Source organism: Eucyclogobius newberryi, unplaced genomic scaffold (genome assembly GCF_026437365.1).
Source record: "Eucyclogobius newberryi isolate DKJ021-1_F unplaced genomic scaffold, fEucNew1.0.hap1 SCAF_11, whole genome shotgun sequence".
Lineage (NCBI taxonomy): Eukaryota > Metazoa > Chordata > Actinopteri > Gobiiformes > Gobiidae > Eucyclogobius > Eucyclogobius newberryi.
In genome coordinates this window covers 8,900,445-8,925,107 of record NW_027315735.1, presented here as the reverse complement: position 1 = coordinate 8,925,107, position 24,663 = coordinate 8,900,445, and the positions used below count along the sequence as shown (strand labels likewise).

The 24,663-nt window shown below is 41.1% G+C and overlaps 1 protein-coding gene across 1 annotated transcript; it reads left to right on the top strand.

The window, feature by feature from the left end:
- Window positions 1–1,472: 1,472 nt before the first annotated feature.
- Window positions 1,473–24,436, top strand: magt1 (magnesium transporter 1). The gene is made up of 10 exons (XM_072435685.1): window positions 1,473–1,614; window positions 8,732–8,901; window positions 12,815–12,932; window positions 13,753–13,893; window positions 17,717–17,857; window positions 20,468–20,557; window positions 20,778–20,841; window positions 22,051–22,125; window positions 23,678–23,768; window positions 24,243–24,436. Exons 1-10 carry the CDS (start codon window positions 1,534–1,536, stop codon window positions 24,256–24,258), a joined length of 987 nt encoding a protein of 328 aa, XP_072291786.1. The 5' UTR covers window positions 1,473–1,533; the 3' UTR covers window positions 24,259–24,436.
- The last annotated feature ends 227 nt before the right edge of the window (window positions 24,437–24,663 follow it).

The window sequence follows — 24,663 nt, the reverse complement described above, 5'->3', positions numbered from 1 at the left end:
ATGTAATATACTTGTATTGTATGTTTAAGTTTCGCCGAGCCAGATACGAGGCGAGAGTGTCTTCAGACTCGTTTATTGAACATGTGCGGGAACTCCGGAAGTACCGGTACGGATTGCAGTAGGGACATAATACGCGGTTGCGCAATACATTACACTGTGTTCGACTCCCACTTTGACCCAAAATTTATTGCGGGATTAAACTTTTAAACTTATAAAATCAAGTTTTTTCCTCATCTCCTAACTACTACAAAAACTTAGGGTTAGACGTTAGGGTTATTTGTTTTATGGTCAAACACTATGTATGAAGTGGAACAGACTGTAATGCAATGAAAAAATGCTTTTCTCTGTATCAGAGGTCTCGGTCGCCGCCATGTTGGATTCAGATTAAGTCACTTTTGCCCCGATTCCGTATATTAACTAGTGGAAACTGTTTATTGTCTGTTATACATGTTTTGTGATGTGTAAATTTAAACTAGTGGAATTCCGACTTTCGTGAGTTAGCCGTGTTTGATCTAGTGCCGACCTGGATGGCACCGCGCTGCTCGTCACTTCCGCACCTCCACAAGGCTCCATTGGAAAGGCATTGGAGCTGCTCTTTTTTAAACCTAAAACAACATAAACATACATAAAAAACTGATATTATATGTGTGTGGGTGTGTGTGTTTTTGTTGTTTTAAACCTAAACCAACAATCACATACATAAAACATGTATATATATATATATATATATATATATATATATATATACATATTTTTGTTTTATGTATGTTTTTGTTGTTTAGGTTAATATGATACAAGAATGTTTTTAGATATGGGTGATAGTACTGGGAAGGATTTTGTACTGTACAGAGGGATTGGCTCAGGGCTGTGGGTGAAGAGGAACTGACGATTGGCCATTTTACGTAGTCATTTTTTCTCAGGATTTGATTGGCTAAAGATTCCCATTGCTTTTCTACCAGGCTCAAACAGCCCATAACACACATTATATATATATATATATATATATATATATATATATAATATATATATATATATATATATATATATATATATAAAACTCTCACCTCACCCTCCGGTCTCGGGCGGTCTCTATTTATCCTACCAGAGGCCTGGGACCTTGAGGGTTCGAGATGTCTGATGTTTTTCCTGGGATCTGTGTCAGGTGCACCTTGATGACAAATGGGCTACTGGAACAAGGAGAAATGGGCGAGATGCGAGAACTTGGCTCTGTTAGAATATATATAAATAAGAATATAACATAATTCTGAACAAATTATATTGTTTTTGGACGCACAAATGTACATAATTGGCTGAATGGCCCTTAATGGGATTGGGACATGGATCTATTGGGATTGGGAGCACTTTTTCACTTTTGAGAGCGCTCTAAATAACGCACAAAGGAGCAACATTGGTCCATCCATTGGTGGCGGTAATGCGCATTTTTATGTTTGCCCTCCTCCATTAAACCCCTCAAGAAGAAGAAGGAAGAAGAATCGTGTTTCCGGGACGAAAAGTGTAACCACACTCTCCAAAATGTTGTCCAAAGTTGTGCTGACGCTGTGCGTGTGCGCGCTCCTGCACAGACCCACGGCGGACGGACAGAAGAAGAAAGAGGTGAGAAAACCACGCACTTTTAGTTTTTGTTCCAAAACATGGCGCTGTTCTGACAGGGCTCGGCTGTTGGAGAACTTCTAAACTTACTTCAGGTCCCGCACTGACAGTGACACTGGTTCCATGCAGCTAAATTGACAGCACAGATATTCCCACATTTGCACTTCCTTGCTCAATAGCTGGTAAACAAAATATTCTCAAGACATCAAAAATGCGTCTAAAACTTTCGGGTGGACCATGGACTCCCATCTTTGTTTAGTCCGAACCTGCGGAGCTGTTTGAATGGCTCTGGGATGACTGCTTTTTAGGGACTGTTTTTTTAGTGCATATCTGAGAAATTGTGATTATGAATAAAGCAATCCAAGAATAATAGCCTTAGCGCATATTATTTGGTCAATTTTTATTTATTTTTTTTAATCAATGCAACATTTTTGGGGGGGGGTTTGTATGATTTTCTAAAATGCATTGATACATTTGCATTTTATTGTGCATGTCATTGAATAGCAACACTATTATACATTTTCAAACTGCATTTACTCCTCACTACCTACTACAACAAATATTTTGGTAATTTTACAATTTTGGAATTATTTTGAATATATTTTATACCACATTTGCGCAATAGCACTACCATTATTGGATGCAGTCGAATCAAATTGACCACAAAGCTTACTTTACTGATCCCAGACCAACTATAACCTGGACATGTAACTATTTTCATGTTCTTATTTACGGGAGTGTGTCCTGACTCTTGCACATTAGAATACTGTTGCCCTGAACCGTACATGAGCACATTTTTACGTTGCTTGGTCTTAAATCAGATGTTCCCAAAATTGTTTGCTGGCTTACGGTAGGTAAACACACTCTTCACATCTTAATGTAACTATGCAAATTGTAGTTCGTCTTAATATTTCATTGAATAATCATGTTGTAAACATGAGTGGTTAAAGCAGTGCTTATGCCAGGTTCTGTGTGCAGCCGGCTGCAGCATTGTGAGTTTGAATCCTGGCTCTGACAATTTGCTGCATGTCATCCCTTCTCTCATCCCCATTTCACGCAAAGCTACTCTATCTAATAAATAGCCTTTGGGTTAAAACGTTCTTTAAAAAAAGAAAATACGTTTCCATGACACTTTGTCGGTGACAGTGTCAATATAATGACTTCGCAAATTAGCAGCAAATTATTATTATTATTATTGTTATATCGTTGTTGTTGCTATTGTTATTTTTTATTTAATAAATGCATATTTGGAATGTTTCTATATTTGTTTATGAGAGGCAGATAAGTACAGGAGAGCAAGAGAGGGATCAGCAGCATAGTTGGCAAGAGAACAACAGGACAGGACAGAATAAAAGAGGTTGTTTTTTGTGTTAGTGTTTCATGCACCCACAGAGTTACAGAATTGCAAGGTCAGAGATAAAGTACAAAACAAGTATAACTTGTGAACGCTTGCATGTGGCCAAACTTATTTCTCAATGATATTATGTTGCAAAAGAATATATTTTATACTCCTATGTGTTCACTTCATATCTCTATTTAAAAATATATTATTCTTCATCAAAAGATGCAGAACATGCAAAGATTAAAAGAGAGAGAAAAGAAGTCTCACCACTGGTCTCCGAAGGCATTGAGAGAAGCCAGTGAAGAAGTGCGGGCAGGCTCACCTACGGGCAGGCTCACCTACGGGCAGGCTCACCTACGGGCAGGCTCACCTACGGGCAGGCTCACCTACAGGCAGGCTCACCTACACGCAGGCTCACCTACAGGCAGCCAGATGCACATTTGTGGGGCCTGAAGACCAGGTATAATGTACATGTTCAATGTGTTTTATATTTAATTTAATTTTGTTTTAAAATTTGTTTATCCATCCATCCATCCATTTTCTACCGCTTCTTCCCTTTCGGGGTCGCGGGTGACTGGAATACAGTTGTATGACCTTTTTTATACTATGATCATGTCTGAATCCCCATTCTATTCATTTATTCATCTTTGTAATAACCTTGCTGTAATAAAAAGGATACATATTAGTTACTAGTTTCCTCATAGTAAAATAAAAGTAGACTATGATACTGGCCAGTATTGTGAATGTGTAGCAAAACAGTACAGACAATTGTCCTCTAGATGGTGGTGTAGATAAGTAAAGCCATTATGGTGTGCTATAACTTATTTGAGAATCTGAAATAAGTGCTGGATGTGAATAGTAGGACTGTCAACACATCAGCAACATGTTAAAATTGTATTAAAACCAACTAATTGTGACAAAACCAATATAATGAAGCAACGTGAGTGTGTACGGCGTATACGGGTATATACAATACCTCCATCTAGCTAAAACCTTGATGTTTGCAGTCTTTTGATCAGCTCAAGAAAAGTCCTTGTAACTAAATATTTTAAACCATTACAGGGTGGAAAACGTAAGAATACCAACATTTTATACATATTGTGTTAGTGAAATGTTTAAATTAGCGATTTTATGGCCTATTGGAAGATAAAAATCTGAATTTTTAGCCCGAGGTGTACGGGTCATGACACCACATGAGCCTTTTTAACTAAACCGACTGGCTAGTTCCTGTCACCTTAAAACTGCGTAGCTCTACTTCCTGCTCCATTTATTCCCTATTAGCTGAGTCTCGCTAAAATAAATCAATAATTGGTTAACACAAAGCGGCGAGGGATTTACGGATTCTTTTGAAAATGCAAAAATCCTTGTACATTCTTTCAAACATTGTTAGATTTAGAACCATTTTCCTCGCAAGGACCGGTACAATCACACATATAGAATATTGGGACATAGCAACAGACGATAAAACAAAAATAATAATATGTAGATTACATTTACCTCTGAGGACCGGTAGCAGGAAATTTGCTTCAAATACTAGACACTTCCTCCAACTCCTCCGGGGGGATCCCGAGGCGTTCCCAGGCCAGCCGAGAGACATAGTCTCTCCAGCGTGTCCTGGGTCTTCCCCGGGGCCTCTTCCCGGGGGGACATGCCCGGAACACCTCCCCAGGGAGGCGCCCAGGAGGCATCCGGAACAGATGCCCGAGCCACCTCAGCTGGCTCCTCTCGACGTGGAGGAGCAGCGCCTCTACTCAGAGCTCCCCCCGTGTGGCCAAGCTCCTCACCCTATCTCTAAGGGAGCGCCCAGCCACCCGGCGGAGGAAACTCATCTTCGACCGCTTGTCTTTTTGGTCATTACCCAAAGCTCATGACCATAGGTGAGGGTAGGAACGTAGACCGACCGGTAAATCGAGAGCTTTGCCTTTGACTGCATCACATATAGATTTTTTTTTATTTTATTTTTTTTAGATTTTTGATCTAGGCTTTAATCGAGGTGGAATAGTACTTTTGATCTGCTGTTTGTGCTGCGCTCCTCTCGACCGAGGTGAGAAGGAGCTGTGGACCTGATCAGAAGCTGATCTATGCAGCATGTTCAGATCAGGCCAGTTGTTGGCAAGAAACATGCAATACTTTACTAGAGCATAATGGATTTATAAATAAGTGCTTTGTGGATAAACATGAAATTTCATACATTTTCAAGTATCGGGATACTCATCGTATCGGGATACGCATCGTATCGGGATACGCATCGTATCGTGACCCCTGTATCGGGATACGCATCGCGAGGGTCTTGGCAATACCCAGCCCTATTGCGTGGTCTGGTAAACCTGCTGATGTTACAACCTGGCTATAGCTAGACTTTAGCTCATCCAAGCAGCAGATCCGCGCTTCTAACTCCGTAACCCTGGGCTCCAAAGCTACCACTACACTGCACTTAACGCACCTATCGTAAGAGCCAGGGTTCTGACTCGACATATGACAGCTTGAGCAGGTAAAGGCAGAGGAAGATTCAGCCATGACGCTAGCGGCTAGGCTAGAGAGCAAGGGTATTTCCACGAAATACTGAACAAAATTGAGCTGTATGAGGCTCTGGATTGTTTGTGGAGCAATCAAACTTTTACAGATGTATAGGAAGCTTAAATAGTGTGTAAAATTCGTCGATTAACAATAAAAAGTAGCGAACGAACAACTCTCAAAACACGATACACTGACCCGGAAGTGACTTCACTGCAGTATTTAAGCCTGGGTTTTTCTTCACTTCTCTGCCAGATCAACAGTACTATAATCTGGCTGCCAACAAACCTGCTCCTGTTCCTGCTCCAGCCCCTACTTCACTTCCAGTACCTGTCTGCTCCAACCACACTACTACCTGCTCCAGCTCCAAATCCTCAGCCTCAGCACCATCTTGCTGTTGGCACGTGCTTGTTTTGGTTTGGTAGCTTTGACTACCGCCCAAACCATAATGCTGCTCTGTGATCTTTTTTTTCCAGTCACGCCTGCGGGCACTAAATGTCATGCCACTAGATGCCTGTTAAACTACTGGTGCTGACTGCAAACAAATTAGCGAGAGCCTAAAAAGACTCTTGAGTTTGTGAACTCACAAAAATGTTGTTATTGATTACGAGGTATTTACGCGGAAGTGCAAATGTGGGAATATGCTGCTAACTTTACTGCAGTTGTTTTTGTGTGTAGCCTACAGGGTTTTGAAAATATTGTTTTCTTTTTTTATATGTATCCAAAAGTCAGAGGTGGTCAGTAACTAAGTAGCCGAAATGTAAAGAACAGTTTTTGAGGATCTGTACTTGGTCGTATTTTACCTGACTCATTTGAAAGACAAATATATTTTACTACATTTCTAAAAAAGGCTCTAAGTACAAATCACTTTTTGGAGGGGTTTTCCACATCTTTTGTCCCATCCCCTTATATGAAGCTCACTCCAGAGACTTGATTAGTGCAGATGCCATTACAGACTCACAAAACAGAAGGTTTTTCTCCTGCACATGTTGTGTTTGCAACGTCACAGATGGTTTGATGTAACTTGGCTTTAATACATTTAAAGGTTGTTAACAATATTGCTTATTCTTGATTTTGTTTTGGAAATGGATAATATACAAATATTGGCGTTTTGAATTCCTTTATCCAATGAACCCTTAACATTTCACCAGTAGCGTGCGGTGACTTTTATGGATGGGCAAGCAGACCTGGGGTTTTCATCAATAATTTGTGGATAATAGAAAAGTGAGAAAAAATGATATAAAATAAAACATTGTGTGAGGTGGGCTTTGAACCCAGGTCTCCTGCATGAAGGGTGCTGGACAGAATGCTTTACCTACTGAGCTAAACTCCCATACTATACAAACTTCAACTAATTCACTACACATTAGCGCTCTATGGCGTTAAATGACTGCCTGTATTTCTAACTAACATCTAAACATTGGAAACATGAACAGAGCCTTAGCTACAAACAAAGACTTCTCTCCATTTGTTGAAACTTGGTGCTGCAGTTGCTTCACTTCTCCTCTGCACATGCTCAGTTAGGGCTAAACCGGCAAATATCCAAGATTCTCACAGGTTTATTCAGCGTGGTTTGAGCACAGACCCATGGGGATCAGCCGTCTATAGTGGCCACTAAAAGAAACCGTAACTTTAGCCAAGCTTCAGCAGCAGAAGTTAGGGGAAAACGGGCTTATTTGGATATATTTTAGAACAATTCTTATAGTTGTGACACACGGTATTTTTAGATTTTATTGGCTGATTGCCTTGATTGCCCTGAGCGCACCCCACTGCATTTTACAAACTTTCGACTAGTTTTACAGGTGGACTGATCAGCATTTGACAAAAAAAATCTTCATCTTGTCTTTAGAACAGTGGTTCTTAACCTTTTTGGAGGCACTGAACCCCACCAGTTTCATATGCGCATTCACCAAACCCTTCTTAATTTTTTTTTTTTTTTTTTTTTTTCCAACTTCTATGGCCCCATGCATGAACCCGACAACTCACAAAATAATGAATCCAAGAAAAACTGATTTTAAAGAAAGATAATATGATAAGGTATGTTATTATAGTTATATCTCAGTTTAAAAAAAAAATGTGGGTTGTCAGGTTCATGCATGGGGGCCACAGGATTCAAAACATCTGTATATATTTTACTGGTGCACAAAATGAACCATGCATCAACATCACTGTGTTGAAAAAAACAAAATTGTCAAAACATGATTTTCACATAAAAACACAATAATACATATTTACTGAAAATCAGTGTGACTTCTGCAGTTGCCTTTCAGAGAGCAGTTCAGAGATGCAAGTGCCACTGTCCTTTTCTTCATTTTTATGTCCAGCATCCTCTAAAAGGATTGCTCGCAAAGATATTATATTATATTATAGTATAGTAGTACCGTTTGGCCCTTTTGGGGCCAGGCTGCTGCCATGTCTTAGCCCAGATATAAGGGGATTTATTCAGGCTAGTCTCTGGGGGCTCTCGCCTTTTCCTTTTGGCCCTTGTGGGGCCAGGCTGGTGACAGGTCTTATCCCAAAAGGGGTTTTGATACAGGTTAGACTGAGCAATTTCCCTGGTCCTTGTGGCCCTTTTGGGGCCAGGCTGGTACCAAGACGTTGCCCAGAAAGGTGGGCTTTGATTCAATCTAAAATATTAAGAAAGAAATCACAAGACGTACCATCACGACAGTCACAAGTCGACAACTGAGCGCACCAAATTCCCTGCAGCACGAATCATATGAGTGATGTATGTTTTGACCTCCAGGGTTCGGTGAACCCAGGTTAAGAACCACTGCTTTAGAAGGAGCAGATTATTAAAAAAAAGTTATTTGTAAAGTACTTTCAATATTTAAGTAGATTCTACAGCAAATACGTCAGTACTTTAACTAAAGTAATAATTTCACTGAGCCACTTTCACTTGTATTGGATTATTTGACCAGGAGTATCTGTACTGTAATGAAACACAAAGCAATCTGCTTGTAGGTCACCATAAAAATTATATTTTATGCATAGTATAATTTTGTTTTGTTTTTTAGATCTATTGATTAAGCAACCAACATTGACATTGTAAATCTGTGCAATCACCTGTCTCCTAAAAGTTTCTTTCATTTATTTAGCATTTTATGTAAAATTTGTTTTGGATCCTTCCAGCCCTCAGTTTTCATAATTTGTCATATGAGAAAGGTGTGTTCAAGCTTGCGGAATATTATGACTAGCTAAATACTAACACATAGATATACGAGATTGATTGTGAAGAGTCTAACTGTGCAGTTTCCCCATCAGGCTCTGATGTCGGAGAAGGTGGCCCAGCTCATGGAGTGGACCTCAAAGCGCTCAGTCATCAGAATGAACGGAGACAAATTCCGGCGCTTTGTCAAAGCTCCTCCTCGGAACTACTCTGTGGTGATCATGTTCACAGCCCTACAGCCTCAGAGGCAGTGTGGTGTCTGCAGGTCAGAAAGAGCCCCTAGCACACAGCTGAATCACTAGCCTGTCATACATACTACTTCATTTTATCCTGCTCCTGCTGCCAGTTTAATGAAAACTCTTCATTTATCCTAACAACTCGTATTGTTTTTGTGTCTCAAGATGGGCTAAGCGCTTGAATGAGACATATTATGCTTTTTTCAGGTACTTCATATTGAACTATAACAAGAGTAAATCATAATTTTACATTTTGTTCATTGTAAACTGCAGTATTGATTGAGGAGGCCAAAAGACTCAAAGCATGACCAAAAAATGGCTTAGATGATGTCAATAAAAGTTGAGACGAAGACGTAAATGGAGGCAACATGAGGGTCCTGATAGAGGGGATCTGGGCTTTCTAAGCATTTTGTCTAGGACCCAGGTCACCGCTTTACATTAGCAAGAGCGCACCGGGATCAGGATTAAATATTAAAGGACACATCTACAGTAGAGGTTCTCAAACTTTTTTTTCTGGCAACCCACTTTTTCTAATTGGTCGCCTCTATAACATTGTATCTGTGCAGTGTCACACACATACGCACATGTGACAAAACAACAAACACGAAGCGTAGGCAAAGTCAGACAACCCAGACAGTAAAAAGTATCTGCAACGGATCCATAAAATCAAGCCCACATCTGCGGTAGAGATGCCGCTGGTTTGCAGACCTTGCAGATCTGCCCAGGACCCGCTTTGGATCCTCTGTCAGAACAGAGTTATCTGTCCCAGATATGCTGCAAATCTGCCGTGTGATACTCTTACTAACCAAAATGTACACAAGTTACGGCTATCCTAGCATAAAACCCATTTATAGCACACATTATTAGGATGCAATTGCTTAAATTTTAAAAAACATGAACCTCAACAAAGTTTGGACCAGATCCTACTATCGCATTAGTCAAGCAAAAGAAGAAACTCTACCAAACATATTTAAAACAAACGAGATAGAGAAAGTAATCTTGTTTTGATGGACAAAGAGTGGGAAAATGTGTGTACGTCCCAGTGGAGTACCACAAAATCTCATGTCTGGAGGAAATTTTGTTGGAAAAATGTGTCACGCTTTTTCATAACATCACATTATTCACAAGGAAATGCTAAATGTTGGATTAAATGTGGCAGTCAGGAGGTAAACCACTATCACTTGTTTTGGGACTGTCCTGTTGCTCAAAAATATTGGACTCAAATCCATAATGCACTGCAAAGTGTTTTTGACATTGTCATCCCTATCAAATGAAGAACTATGTACTTGGGCCTCAAAACTCCTGTCATGGACACAATAAATACATACCTTTTTGGAATGTTCTTTTGGCGGCAGAAAAAAAGCCATCACAAAAAAAGGACTGACACAAACATCACCAACAATCAAGGACTGGACTGACATTGTAACAGACATTAGACAAATGGAAAAACTAACATTTGGATTTAATTTGGAAATGGACAAATTTGATCAACTCTGAACCCAAAGGGACTTTTATTTTTATTCTGTCATGATAGTGTTTCTTTTGTTGGTCTATTTGTAATCTTATTTTAAATTTTGCTCTCTGGTCCTGTTTTGTGTTTGATGTTTTAAACTTTTATATAAAAAAAATGTATATAAATATATTAGTATTGTTCTTTCAGCTTGATGTTTTCTAAATTTCAAGGCTAATAATTTAGAAAAAATGTATACATTCTCATAGTATCTTTGTTTGTAAAGAGCATTTTCTGAACTGTATAATTTTAATTTCCTGGAGCATTTGAGGATTCCCCTTCTTGGCATGATTTACCTCCAGCATTTTTGAGTTTTTCTTGCCGATCATTTAGCTTTTGTGCATTAAAAACCTTCTTGCCTTTGTACTGGAGGTCCCTTTTAACCTTTGCAGCCTTCTCACGGTGGTTCTGAAACGTTATTTCAGAAATTCCGGCATCAGATATAAGCTCCGTAATTATCTTCTGGAGGAAGCACTGTATCGTCTCGTTCTTTACCTTCTGAGACCCCACAAGTCTGAGATTGTTCCTGCGGGACCTGGACTCCAAATCCAGAATCTTACTTTTCATATTTTTGTTCTCCACCCGGAATTGGGTGTCTCCAGACTTGCGCCTCGTGCCGTCCTGGTGCTCCCTGGAGAAGTTTGTGGAAGCATGAAAGCTCCTTTGTCTGTTCATTGTTGTTGTGCCTTGTTTCTGATCTTTATTGCCTCCCGTAGCCAGTTTTTGTACTTATGTTCTTTCAATTATTTTTGAGTTGTCCCTATCCATGACCTGATTTTCCCGTATGGTCGATGGGTTTTCCTTATTTGTTCTCTCTTTCTGCCCTTGTTAGTCTTGTAGTAGTTTGCTTTTACATTATTTTTTATATTCCTATGTTCTTGTGCTGAACGTCCTCCTTGTTTTCCTGACAAATAAAAAAAGGATATTTCCACTGGCTTGTGGATATTTACTGAGGGCACCACAGAACTTCAAGCACAGGTTTAAAATGAGTTTTCTAATAATTATAACAACATATTCATCTTATCTACTATTTCCTGTCACACATCACCTGTCACTTATCCACACACCACATTCATATACAGGCACACCATTGCAATGTCTTGCCCAATGACACAATAATAATATGTACTGATCCATCAACCATTAACATGAGTATGCTCCAACTCTAAATGTTAATTTTGATTTCTGTGAACCAGCTATGGGCCAAACCCTAAACTGTGAACTACTTGTGGTTTTAATGAGCAAAAGGATTGTAGTACCTGTACATCCCAAAAGATAGTGTGATATTCACGTCACTGTTGCAAAGCCAGAAGGTTCAGATGGAATTTTAACCATCATCATAAAGGGCAAGCAACGTTCTGCCTTTACTTCCTTATGCCATATTTGCCATAATTTACATTTCCTTCCTGCTAATGATGTTTGTATTCATTGACAATGTTGTAATATTTTGCTATGGTTACTTATGTCACTGTGCTGGTTTTAAGTTAAAATATTCCAACTTATAACAATAAGTTTCATTGAGAGTAGAGCCAAAGTCTTAAGGTCACTCCCACTTTAAGCCCCTCCTCCGTGGCCAAATAAAAATACAAGGCGGCCTTTCACTCTCTAGCTTGCTTGCCATCAACACAACTTTTGGCTCAATTAAGAGAGGAAGCATATATACCCTCCCATAGACTAACAACGGAATGAAGGGAGAGAGGGAGCATACCCTCCCATAGACCATCGAGGGAACGAAGGGAGAGAGGGAGCATATATACCCTCCCATAGACTAACAACGGAATGAAGGGAGAGAGGGAGCATATATACCCTCCCATAGACCATCGAGGGAACGAAGGGAGAGAGGAAGCATATATACCCTCCCATAGACTAACAACTGAATGAAGGGAAAGAGGGAGCATATATACCCTCCCATAGACCATCGAGGGAATGAAGGGAGAGAGGAAGCATATACCCTCCCATAGACCATCGAGGGAACGAAGGGCAGCTGCAGAGAGAGGGAAAACAGGGCAGGGAGCAAAACACGAGCTGGAGCAAAGCAAGAGCTGAACCAGGGAAAACAGACAGAAACAGAAACACAGGATCATGACATATTCTTTTATTTCTTTATTAACTAATTTCCATATTTCATCTGAGAATTGTTGATTGCCTAAATTGGCTGGTGCCTCACATAACTGTTAAAATACTAAATAAACATACCCACACTCATGCTGTGTGGCATGTTTTAAATGTTGATCCAGTTCTTTAATCAACTTTGAATGTCGCCCTCTTTCATAAGTGGGAGGACATGAATAACACTACAGTACTTGTACTAGTAGTAATACTACATATCGCTTTCCAGGAGGAAATGAGAGAATATGTCTTGCAGCTCCTCATAATATCACAATGGGCTTTGATTCTACTATTGACTGGCTGACTCTTGATTGTTTTTGTAGACAGGCTGATGAGGAGTTTCAGGTGCTGGCTAATTCCTGGCGTTATTCCTCAGCCTTCACCAACAAAGTATTTTTTGCTTCAGTAGATTTTGATGAAGGATCAGATGTCTTCCAAATGGTGAGTCTAGACAATAAATGTGTAAATTGCTTTGCAGAATTTTCCTCAAGTCATTGGGCCTCATTCAAGAATGTTTTTTTGGGTTAGGGAGATGCTGAGAGAACTAAGTCAGATTCCCGACATGCTTTTAAGAAGCCAAATTCCTTCTTAAATGAGTTAAACTGCCAAATGCGATCAAATGAGGCGGGGGGGAAATAGTTTGTAGAAATGTGACTTCTTTGTTCACTATCGCCTTTTTACATCTTCAGTGATGAAACATTTCTCTGTGACGCCATATTTGATTCACCAACTGTTATTGCGTTTTTCGTTAAAAAAAACACAGAAAATGTGTACAAACCCTTATTCTAAATATTTTGTAATTGTCTTCTTACTAATACTTGATGTTTATTTGTCTATGTTTTCATAGTAAAACACAGGGACAGCAATAAACCATAAAACAAAAATAAAGTAAATTTTAATATAGCTTTACCCTCTGGGGCCCAGTTGCAGATGCTCATGGCCCGGTTTAGGGCTCTGGCCTAGTGGTTGATGACCCCTGCACTAGATCACTACTGATCATACTTTTAGAATCCACAGAATCAGTTTCACATATTTACACATTTTATGTAAAAATAACAATCATGTGGCTGTTGATCTGTGCATAATTGTGATCCTGACTATTTGTAGGCTTTATTTGCCAAAAACCTTCAAAAGAAGGCCTTAAGTACACATTTTTGCGAAAGAACACTTCATGAATGAGGCCCATTGAGCTCCTATTATAAAAGTGACTTTGGACAGTGCAAACTAGAATGTGCTTTGGAGTGCGACTTGTGTTTTTCAGTTGAGCATGAATTCTGCACCAACGTTCCTGCACTTCCCGGCCAAAGGAAGGCCTCGACGCGCAGACACGTACGAGCTGCAAGTGCGAGGGTTTGCAGCGGAGCAGTTGTCACGCTGGGTGGCAGACAGGACTGATGTTATGGTAAGTACAGCTCAACCTCTACACATCACTTTAGCAGGCGTATGAGGTTGCACACCAACTGAATACTGATGTTGTCACAACCCTAAAATATCGCTTTCAATACAAAGGAACATGTAGTTTATGATTGTTAATCATGGGTCCAAATTAAAAAAGGTAGACAGGCATAATAGATCTAAGTGATCATGCTCCTATTTACATCACTGTAGATTTGGAACAGAAACCCACACAAAAAACACTTTGGACAGTGACATTATGTAGAGGAAAATGCTTTCCCTGTCAGCATCTTGCACCCTGCAGTTATGTGCGGGATTGTCTCAGAGCCCCCTTTGCACAGTCTACACCTTGGGTCTTGTCCGGTGTGGTAGATCTGGGCCTCTATAGATCTGCTGTTCAGGGCCTGCTCCTGTTCTGCCATAATCAGGGCCTCTGTGCTGTCCTTCAGACCAGCCCTTTCTAACCATTGGTAGGATTTTGTGATATCAGCTACTTCAGTTATGTTCCAGTGGTACATCCCGTGTAGGGGCTTTTCCTCCCATGATGGTCCCTCCAGCACCTCATCAATAGACATATCTATAGATATATAGATACACTTTTGTTTTTAAAGCTCTAAATGTCCTGGCACCTTGTCCTGGCTTACCTGTAGTCCCCAGGGCCAGACTCAAACACTGGGGGGATCGAGCCTTCTCTGTCGCTGGTCCCAAACTCTGGAACAAACTGTCCCCAACATGCGCACCATCACTAACTTTAAACTCTTCAAATCAAGGCTTAAAACTAATTTATTCAGACTGTTTTTTAAATAAAAGTTAATTGATTGATTGATTGATTGATTGATCAGCTGTTCAGCTACTTTGATGCATGCTCTTTTTCCTCCTCCCTCTTTCAGTTCTCTTTTGTCGCTTTCAAACTGGTTGAATCGGGTCAATCCGATTACTGCTCTCATTTCCATTCTTAAACGCCACATCACGCTGCATTTCAGATTTAATTTCACACATTATGAGCGCTAACGAATGCAGCGTCACCTCTTCTCCTTCCTCTGGCAGGATGACGCCATAAGATTCTTTATCTGGATAGGCGGAACCCCGTCCCTCCGAGGGGGCAGACTAGTGTTCCGATGCATCGGACCCGCTAGCCGTGTTAGCCTCGTTACCTTGTGAGGCAGACCGTTTTTAATTGGGCTTTGGGTCAGCAGCTTTGTTTGTCTTGATCCCATAATTTTCCAGCCTTGTGTTTTCCTTGTCCAGTCATCTCTTGTTAGTTTTTTCTGGGATTATGTGGGTTAAACAATATTATTAAAGCTTGTTTCTGCAGCAGCGGAGGGAGCTAATCCAAAAAAAAAACATTAGGGTTCTTTTCAACAGTCCAACACCAAGAATCAAAATTAACTGTCACACACAACAGACTCACTGATTTTGGAAAAAGGGGTGTGGCAGGGCTGTGCCTCCAATATCACCTTGACCCGTTCAGATGTATCTTGCAGCTCCATAGAAATGTTCACAATCACAACCGCGATAAAAGCTAGGAAACTCTGCTTCTCAATCATTAGAAATCGTGAGTCAGGCTGTACTTTATTTGGCTGTGTCTCCATTTGTTTTGTCTCTGTTTGCTTCTTTACAGTTTTAACTTCTGCATAAGAAACCTGATTCTCCATTCTCAGAGTTAACTGTTAACTTCCTCTTCCCTTTTCTGTCTCGGGCACTCCCAATCTCCAGTCCGATGCCCTCCAGAGCAATGCAAACATTTGGGGTCCATGTCTTCATTCACACACTGTTCACTCTTACACTCAGATCCTCCACAGCTTCCACACTTTCACACTCCCTTACACACAGCGGCTACATGTCCATACTCCTGGCATGCAAAGCACCTCAGGGGGCCTTTGGTGAAAGGTCTCACCCTGTAACACACATAATCTAGGAAAACTTTTTCTGGTAAATCTGCCACAAACCGACTCAGTCTCCGAGCACCACACACCCCAGAAACAACCAGAAAATCTTCCTCGTCCATATCTAGTGGCACACCACTAATTACCCCTTTCTTCTTTGGTTTTCCTGAAAGCAGGAAACATTTCAGAGCTTTATCCCGTTGTTTCTTAGAAACACAATCAATAACCACCATGCCACTATTTGTAACTCGAACAGCTTTCACCCTGCCTAGCTTCTCAACAAACTTCCCAACAACATGTGGATCCTTAGATATGGCGTTGTATAATCGTCACGGCAACCATGCCAACTGTAAACGACTCCTCGTGCTCTGATTCATTGGAATCACTAACTTTTTTTTCCTTTTCTTTCTCACTCTTCTAGTTTCATCTTGCATTTCACTTTCTGGCTCGCTTAGTGACTTAGTGAGCTAGACAGCTCTGGCTGCATGGCTCTCACCATCCCTTCACCCTCTCAACAATGAGCAGAGCTCCTTTTTAAACCCATAGCCCCTCCCCTGGCCAAACCAATTAACAAAGGAAGTGGTTAAACACAAAAATGGCATAAATCAACACAAACCCCCAAAATCATATTGTCCCTTTAACTTAAAATGAAGTCTCGTTAATACGTAAAACGATAACGTTAAAACGTTAATAACACAGGAAACAATAATAACAAAAACACACATTTCAAACGAAATGGTAGAGTCCTCTGGTCACATGACCAGCCCAGCGCGGCAACTTGTGCTTTAAAACGCGCCTCGGTAGTGCCTCTGGTTGGCCCATAGGAGGCAGCGGCAGCAGGTGAGTGTGGTGCAGGCGCCGCGTGTGCACCCTCGAACACTCTACAGCGGGGAAAAGTGTCCGGACAGTGGGGAAACGGTTCAGGAAGGTGAAGGATCATGATTCAACTGGGAAAAAGCGCACTATCGGGCCGTGAAAGAGACGGGAATGCACGCCAGGGGGAAGAAATGACGGGGCGGTTAGGACGCACCATCTCATGTAATATTCTTTTATTTTTTTAATGTATTTCTTTTTAACAGAATAAACACAGAAACTGAACATAACAGGACACATGACCAGAGAGCGAAAAAATATATTAACAATAAAAGCCGACATCAAACAATCATTAACAGGAAAAAAATAAAAATCATGGCACACAAATGAAATAAAAGTCCCATTTAGTCCAAAGTCTGTCAAATTTGTCCGTTTCCAAATTAAAGGTTGAATGGAAGATTTTTTTGGCCCAAATATGAGTCTTATTTCCTCGTGGCGTGGACTGGCGATTAGTCCTGCCACGTATCAATCATAAAATGCACCTACCGCTCACCTGCGTTCTGGTTCGTCCCCACGAGCAGCAAGTTTCCGCAAGTCTAAGCGCATTGATCTATCATAATATAGTTCCCTCAGTGTACGGGACAAAATGAAGACGGAGAAAGACAGTTCGAGCTGACTCATGAAGAGACGGAAATCTACGGGAGACGAGAGATGCGATGCGATCCGTCGCACTAATAAACAAACGCACGTGTGTGTTGTATCAGTCCACACGGGGGAGTGCGCATGCGCATAAGCACTTCCGCCTGAGTTTTCAAATCGCCGAAAAATCGTCCATTGCGCCTTTAACTATTAAATTAAATTAAGTTGATGTCCATTATCATGTCAGTCCAGTCATTGGTGTGGTTTGTGCCATGATGCCATCCATTTCTTTGTTATGGCCCATGTCCAGAGCAGTCTTGTGTTTTTGTAATATTCCAACTTGTTCATTGTGTGGCCTGTCTGGAAAAGTCTCAGAATTAATGTTTTTTGAATTCTTGACCCTTTCTTCCCAATTGCTCAAAGTAACGACTGAGAAAAAAATGGGGTATTATTAAATGTATGGCAACATAAAATGAGTGGTGTTTTTGTTAGATCCGTGTGATCCGGCCTCCAAACTACGCCGGGCCGCTGCTGTTGGGTTTGCTCCTGGCTGTGATTGGAGGACTGGCTTATCTGCGCAGACATAACCTGGAGTTCCTCTTCAACAAGAATGTGTGGGCCTTCTCTGCACTGGTAAATCAGCACACACATTCTTCCCTGCACAGTGCCAGCTTTGAACAAAACCAGAGAAGTCACATGTGTGTTTGTGAAGCAGGTTCACCGTGTGTATTCATACTATTAGTAAATGTATGTCTAAATCTATTTGAAATGCTGTCAGTTTCATGATCCAGCTATATGATGTGCTGATATGATTTATGAGGCCTACGGTGGCAAAACTTCAACACCTTACCAGTATTCTGTTTGCATTTCAACTAATAGATTGGTCAGTTATGCTGACCAATATTTTCCAACATTATCCTGAGAGGTAATTTCCTCTATATTGTCATATCTAACATTTTGGTTTGAGAAAGACCTGACATTAAGGTTCTTACCTGACAGAATCAACCCAGATAACAAAAGGTATTCGTAGTGGAAGATCCACAGAATGCGTCCACATCAGAATTCACTTGAACATCTCTGATCATACTGGACTAGCCGCAGGGCCGGCCCAAGCCTTCAGGTGGCCCTAAGCGAAAAATGTTTTGGGGGCCCCTCACCGCGTCATCAGAATCAGTTTTATTATTGCCATTGTCAGTGAACAATTCACATATGGGAACTTTCTTCAACGCAAACAAAGCGCACCAAAACGCCAAGGCATCCGTTTGCCATCTAGGTATATTCTCAGCACCTCACAAGCTCAAATATTGAACTTAAATCCCACAATGCAACTTGGTATTCTGCTGACAACACCTCTACTCCTTGTACAAATAACACATGTTTTTGTGTGTATTTGTGGGTGTTAAGGGTCTACATTCACATTAGCAGTTTAAATGAATGAACAGGGGGGTCTGGGGGCCCTCCCCCAGAGATTTTCAGACCTTTTTCGTGTATTCTGGTGCGTTTTAATGTGGTCCAGCCGGCTAAAGTAAGAGTCAAATGTTGAAGTTGTAATGCTATAAAATGATGATGAGATGAAACTGTGCCAGGAGAAAGTGACTAAAGCCAGTTATTAATACATTAGTGTACTCAATTACTCAATACAATATTGGCTATGAAAAAAAATTATGGTCAAATTGTTTTCATAACAAAAACATGATTTTGTTGAACATCTATTTGTTGAATACCAAGTTAAATATCATACAGAACTATGAACCACTGGAGGGCCACATTGTATTTGTTAATACTAATTAACATTAATAACTAATGTTCTTATTAGACAATTACAGCAATCACCACTTAACATGGAGGAATGGACTGCAATAGCGTTCACTCATCATAACATAACACAAGGAAGGTCAAGTACAAACTGACCAAACATCAGCAGAACTACAAATATGACCTAATTGATATGTTAAAATGTACATTCGCTCTTTAACTGAAAATGTAAAAGTAATAGTTATCCTTGCTAATTTATCTTTTACTGCTTTTACTGCTCCCAACTGTTCCTTCTTGCCAAGTGACAAAACAAGTTTTTAAACAAATTAAACAAATGACATAAGCATTGCTTGATATCCAAAGCTAGCTACTGTGAAGAGACTGCGTTTTCTGCAACTTTGCCACTTTTATATAAAAATATACAATATTATTATTATATAACAGACGTAATTATAATATGTCTGGTTATTTTTCACAATCAATTTTTTTTAATGTATAACAAATAGTCTAATGGTGCTTTTTAAATAAATTTAAATGTTTTATTGCTCTATTAAAAGTTAATTACAATATAAATCTTTGTTCTGATCTGAACATCACACACTGGACTTCTCTGCGTGAAACAATGCTGCGATGTGATTGGCTGATGGACCTTACACGCATAAACCTTTACGTTCCTCTCATTGCACTTTAAGAAGTCAAAGTAAAACAGACATCACGAGTCACGATTGATCTCACACATGGTGATGTACGGGCAGCGTGTGAGAGAGAGGGACGCAAACTCAAACCCGCTCATCTCTAACTGAGGCTGCACAGGGGCCCCGGACAGACAGGAGCTCCTGTCCGGGGACAGGGAGGCCTGGGACAGGGAGGCCCCGGACAGGAGCTCCTGTCCGGGGCCCGGGACAGGGAGGCCCGGGACAAGGAGGCCCGGGACAGGGAGGCCCGGGACAGGGAGGCCCGGGAGAGGGAGGCCCGGGACAGGGGCCCGGGACAGGGAGGCCAGGGGCCCCCCGGGACAGGGGCCCCCCGGGACAGGGGCCCCAGACAGGCCCCCCGGGACAGGAGCCCCTGTCCGGGGCCCGGGGCTCCCTGTCCCTCCCTGGGCTCCCTGGCCCTTGCCCCTGTCCGGGGCCCCTGTGACATAATTTCAAATAGAAATTATGTCGATGCATATTCTTTATGGGTTAGTGCAAGGTATGGTATCTGATCATACAAAATCCAAAATATGTGGAAACGTTAGTGAAACCAGACCTTTTTAGAGGAGCTGAAAATGCTTTGTTTCTTATGGCAAAAGTGACATGTCCTGACATGGCGCTTGTTCTGACGGAAACGCGCTCCATAGGAACAGAATGGAACCGTTTAAAAAGCATATTAGGATGCAAAACAAAATACATCTTTTGAATTGGAGAAACATGTGTCTACACTTAATATAAAAGTTATTTCTGTGAGATTGTATGCTCATACATTTTCCCTTGTGCCCTTGTGCAGTGCTTTGTTTTGATCATGACTTCAGGACAGATGTGGAACCACATTCGGGGGCCGCCATACGCTCACAAGAACCCCAGCACCGGACAAATAGTAAGAAACTCAGCTTTGCACTTTGCATCATCAGCCATCATAATCGCCATCTTCTGTCTAATAGTTGAAATCACAATTATTTGAAACAATTGTATGTACTCTAAAAAAAGAATAGTTTATAATTCCTTTTTGAAAAATGTTTGACTACAGCCCATGCAGCTAAGATGAATAATAGAAGATAAATGCATGTTTTCTAACTTGAGTTGTGTTTTTTCTACAGAGTTACATCCACGGCAGCAGCCAAGCGCAGTTTGTGGCTGAAACACACATTGTACTCCTGTTCAGTATCCTTCAATGTCAACCACACTGCACTAAAATACAAACACAACACTTACGCTTTTGCTTTCTTTTTTCATGAGCTGAAGATATAAAACATTTTCTATACAAACAAAACAAATATTTCTCTCAAATATTGACAAATCGATCTAAATCTGTGTTAAGTGGCGCTTAACCTTTGCCTAAACAATCGACTCTACTCCATTTGCCTCACACAGTGTGGCCACATGTCTAGTGAATATGCTGGCCATGCAGTAACTGAGATCTTTTCAGTTTCCAGGAATCGTGTACAGATCCAACAGCTGCAACATGGGGCCGTGCATTATCATGCTGCAACATGAGGTGATGGCTGTGGATGAATAGTACAACAATGGGCCTCTCATCACAGTGTATCTGTGCATTCAAAAGGCCATCAATAAAATGCACCTTTGTTTTGTGTCCATAATACATTTCTGCCCATCCCATAACCCCATCTTCGCCATGGGCCACTCAATCCACAACGGACACGTCAGCAAATTGCTCACCTACTCTGTGTGACGTCTGCCATCGGCAGAGAAAACCGCGATTCTTCTGCGAAGAGAACATCTCTCCAACGTTCCAGACGCCACTCAAGTTAGTTATGACGACAAACTGCAGTCAGGTCAAGAGCTCGATGAAAACAGCGATCATGCAGTTGAGCTTCCCTGAGACATTTCAGCCCGTTCCCCAGAAATTCTTTGGTTATGCAAACGGATTGTTGCAGCAGAAGTCCGGGGGCCGGTCTTGGACGATCTTTGAGATGAACATGCTGGATGTGGAGGTCCTGGCCAGGTGTGGTTACTTGTGGCGGGTGTGAGTCTTGTTGGATGCATTGCCAAATACTCTGAAAAGTCTTTGGGGGGATGGTTTATGGTAGAGAAAAGAACAGTCAATGATATGCGACAGTTCTGGAGGACATTCTTGCAGTCAGCAAAACTGATAAAACTGAATATTTCAGCGTGTCCTTTTATTGTGGCCAACCTTTTCATGCTTCAAATGAGCATCTTGATATGCCACACCCGTGAGGTGGGATGGATTATCTTGGCAAGTGCTCACCAACACACATTTAGACAGATTTGTTAACAATATTTTAGAGCAACAGGTATTTTGTGTAGAAAATGTTTTATATTTTCAAGTTGAACTCATGAGGTGGTTGTTGTTGTTTACTCTGTTATGTACCCTTGACCTGTGCTGCCAAGATGCTGCTGTGACTCTGGGAATGGGGCTGCTGTGTGAAGCTGCCACGTCGCCTTTGGACATCGGCAAAAGAAAAAGTATGTGTCTGCCTCAGAACCATTGTGATGGGAACAATGCTGTTTTTGTCTAGTGGGCTAGAATGTGACATTAGGGTTAGACAAATAAAAAAAGAAACATTTTGATGACGGAGCATCAAAATGTTAAAAGGTTTTAAATGAAATGGAGGCTAAATTAAAACGGAACATAATATATTTTCGATTAACTGTGATAAGGTCAAAAATGCAAATGCTATGTTGGCATACATTTTCAGAGTAGAAATATAGTTTCCTTTTCTATTACAAAGGATGGCAAAATTGACATTTCTAGCCTTCAACAAAAATGCTGTCAGTCATAATGTTCTTGTAAATGCTGTAGAATATAATAGTAAATATATTTAATCTGGTTCTGAATACTCACATGTATCTGAGTGTTTTTTGTTCGACAAAACCACTTAGATTTTTCATATTTTGTGATATTGTGGAGCTAATCTGTGTAATCTCACACTGCACCCAGCACAGCTCCAGCTGCTGCGTTTGAGCAGTGTTTTTGTGGATAGCTTACCGGAAGACCCTGACTTCTGCGGTTCTGACCACATGCTCACACGATAACTAATCATTATTATAGGGAAAAGGTTTGACTATATCTAGTCAGAACCGCTCAACCTCCCGCACAAGCTCCGGCTCTTTCCCACGCTCACCCCCTGAGTGTGTGAGTGTGTGAGTGTGTGAGTGTGTGAGTGTGTGAGTGTGTGAGTGTGTGAGTGTGTGAGTGTGTGAGTGTGTGAGTGAGTGAGTGAGTGAGTGAGTGAGTGAGTGTGTGAGTGTGTGAGTGTGTGAGTGTGTGTGTGAGTGTGTGAGTGTGTGAGTGTGTGAGTGTGTGAGTGTGTGAGTGTGTGAGTGTGTGAGTGTGTGAGTGTGTGAGTGTGTGAGTGTGTGAGTGTGTGAGTGAGTGAGTGAGTGAGTGAGTGAGTGAGTGAGTGAGTGAGTGAGTGTGTGAGAGACTATACGGTTGGCTGGTTGGGCTCCTGTGTGATAGGAGCGAGAGAAGGAAAGACGCGTGAAGGAAAGACACAAACTCCAGTTCATTTGAAACAATTTCTTAAAACCTGCTCATCTCTAACTCACAAGGAGCCTGCACTGCTTGTTCTCTGAATCTCTGAGGGGCATGTCAGAGGGTCCGGATGCGACTGTGCTTTGGTCCGGATGAGGACCGGAGGCCGCCTATTGGTGAACTGGGGATTGTACATCTCAATGGAGGACCACAAAATCAAACACGTTTGGAAAGAATTCTGTTGGAAAATGGTATTTTATAACGGCGTGTTAAAGTGCTTAGTTTGCACAGAGAAATCCTGACTGCTGGCACCTGTGGTTGCCAGGTGACCCATCATTATGTGTTACGGGAATGTCCTATCATTCTTAAATATTGGACTGAGATCAACAAAGCACAGTATGTTTTTGAGATTGGCATCACAAAAAATGGATGATACAAAGTGGACTGACATTGTGACTGGGGGGATGTATCAAAATCTATGAATGCATGTTTTTGTTGCACAAGCTGAGTTTGTGACGTGGTGTTGTACTTTGTGTGCAGTCATGTGCGTGGCGGGGATTGGGTTGGTGATGCTGTTTTTTAGCTGGCTGCTGTCCATATTCCGAGCAAAGTACCATGGATATCCATACAGGTCTGTGTCTCAAATATTTCCAGCTTTCAGATGACATCACAACATTGTAGTTGCCATTTCTAACTTTTCGGGTTTAGCCTGCTTGTTTCCATGTAAATATTATTGCTTTACCTGTAATGCTCCACATTATGGCATTAAAGAGGCTGTACAGTTAATTTTTCCAAAATTAGTTTTACCCCAGCATAGATCTACTGTAAAAAACACTCTTAAGGTATGCGCACACAAAAAGCGTCAAACCCTACAATTCACCGACAATGGCAATAAAACCGGTTCTGATGACGTGGTGAGGGCCTGAAGGCTTGGGCTTGCCCTGTCTGAGATGCAGCAAGTTTTGAGGGCCGCGGGCAAGGTAATTGCTGTTGCCTTGTCCAAAAAGTTAACGATTTATTGAACAAATTAAAGTTGTTGGAATGTTCCGTGTTTTAGTATCTGAAAACCACCCACACTGTGTTTTTATGTTTTCTTGTGTTGCAGTTTTCTGATGGGATAGAAGTGTCGCCTGCAGGTGCAAGTGCCCCTATCCCCAAGGTCCTGAACCAAGCCATATTAAACCTGTGCAAAAAAAAGGTGTATATGAACAAGCCTCAGCAAAAAGTTTTGTTTTAATCAAGTGCCTAATCCATATTTTAAGTCAAGGAAATTAAAGTTGAACACGTATTTGTGTGATTAAAGTCTTTATACCAATTCTTCTTAAATGTGTGCTTGTGGGAAATCTTCCACCAAACACTAGTTCATACGGATTCGGGACTGAAGTTACACAATCCAATATGGCGGCTCTCAATACGCTTCAGACACTTAGGGTAAGGGTTAGGGTAAAGGTTAGGGTAAGGGTTGTAAACATCAAATGCCTCGTACACTTTACACACGGATTTGGATCCAAAATAGAAAATGATTG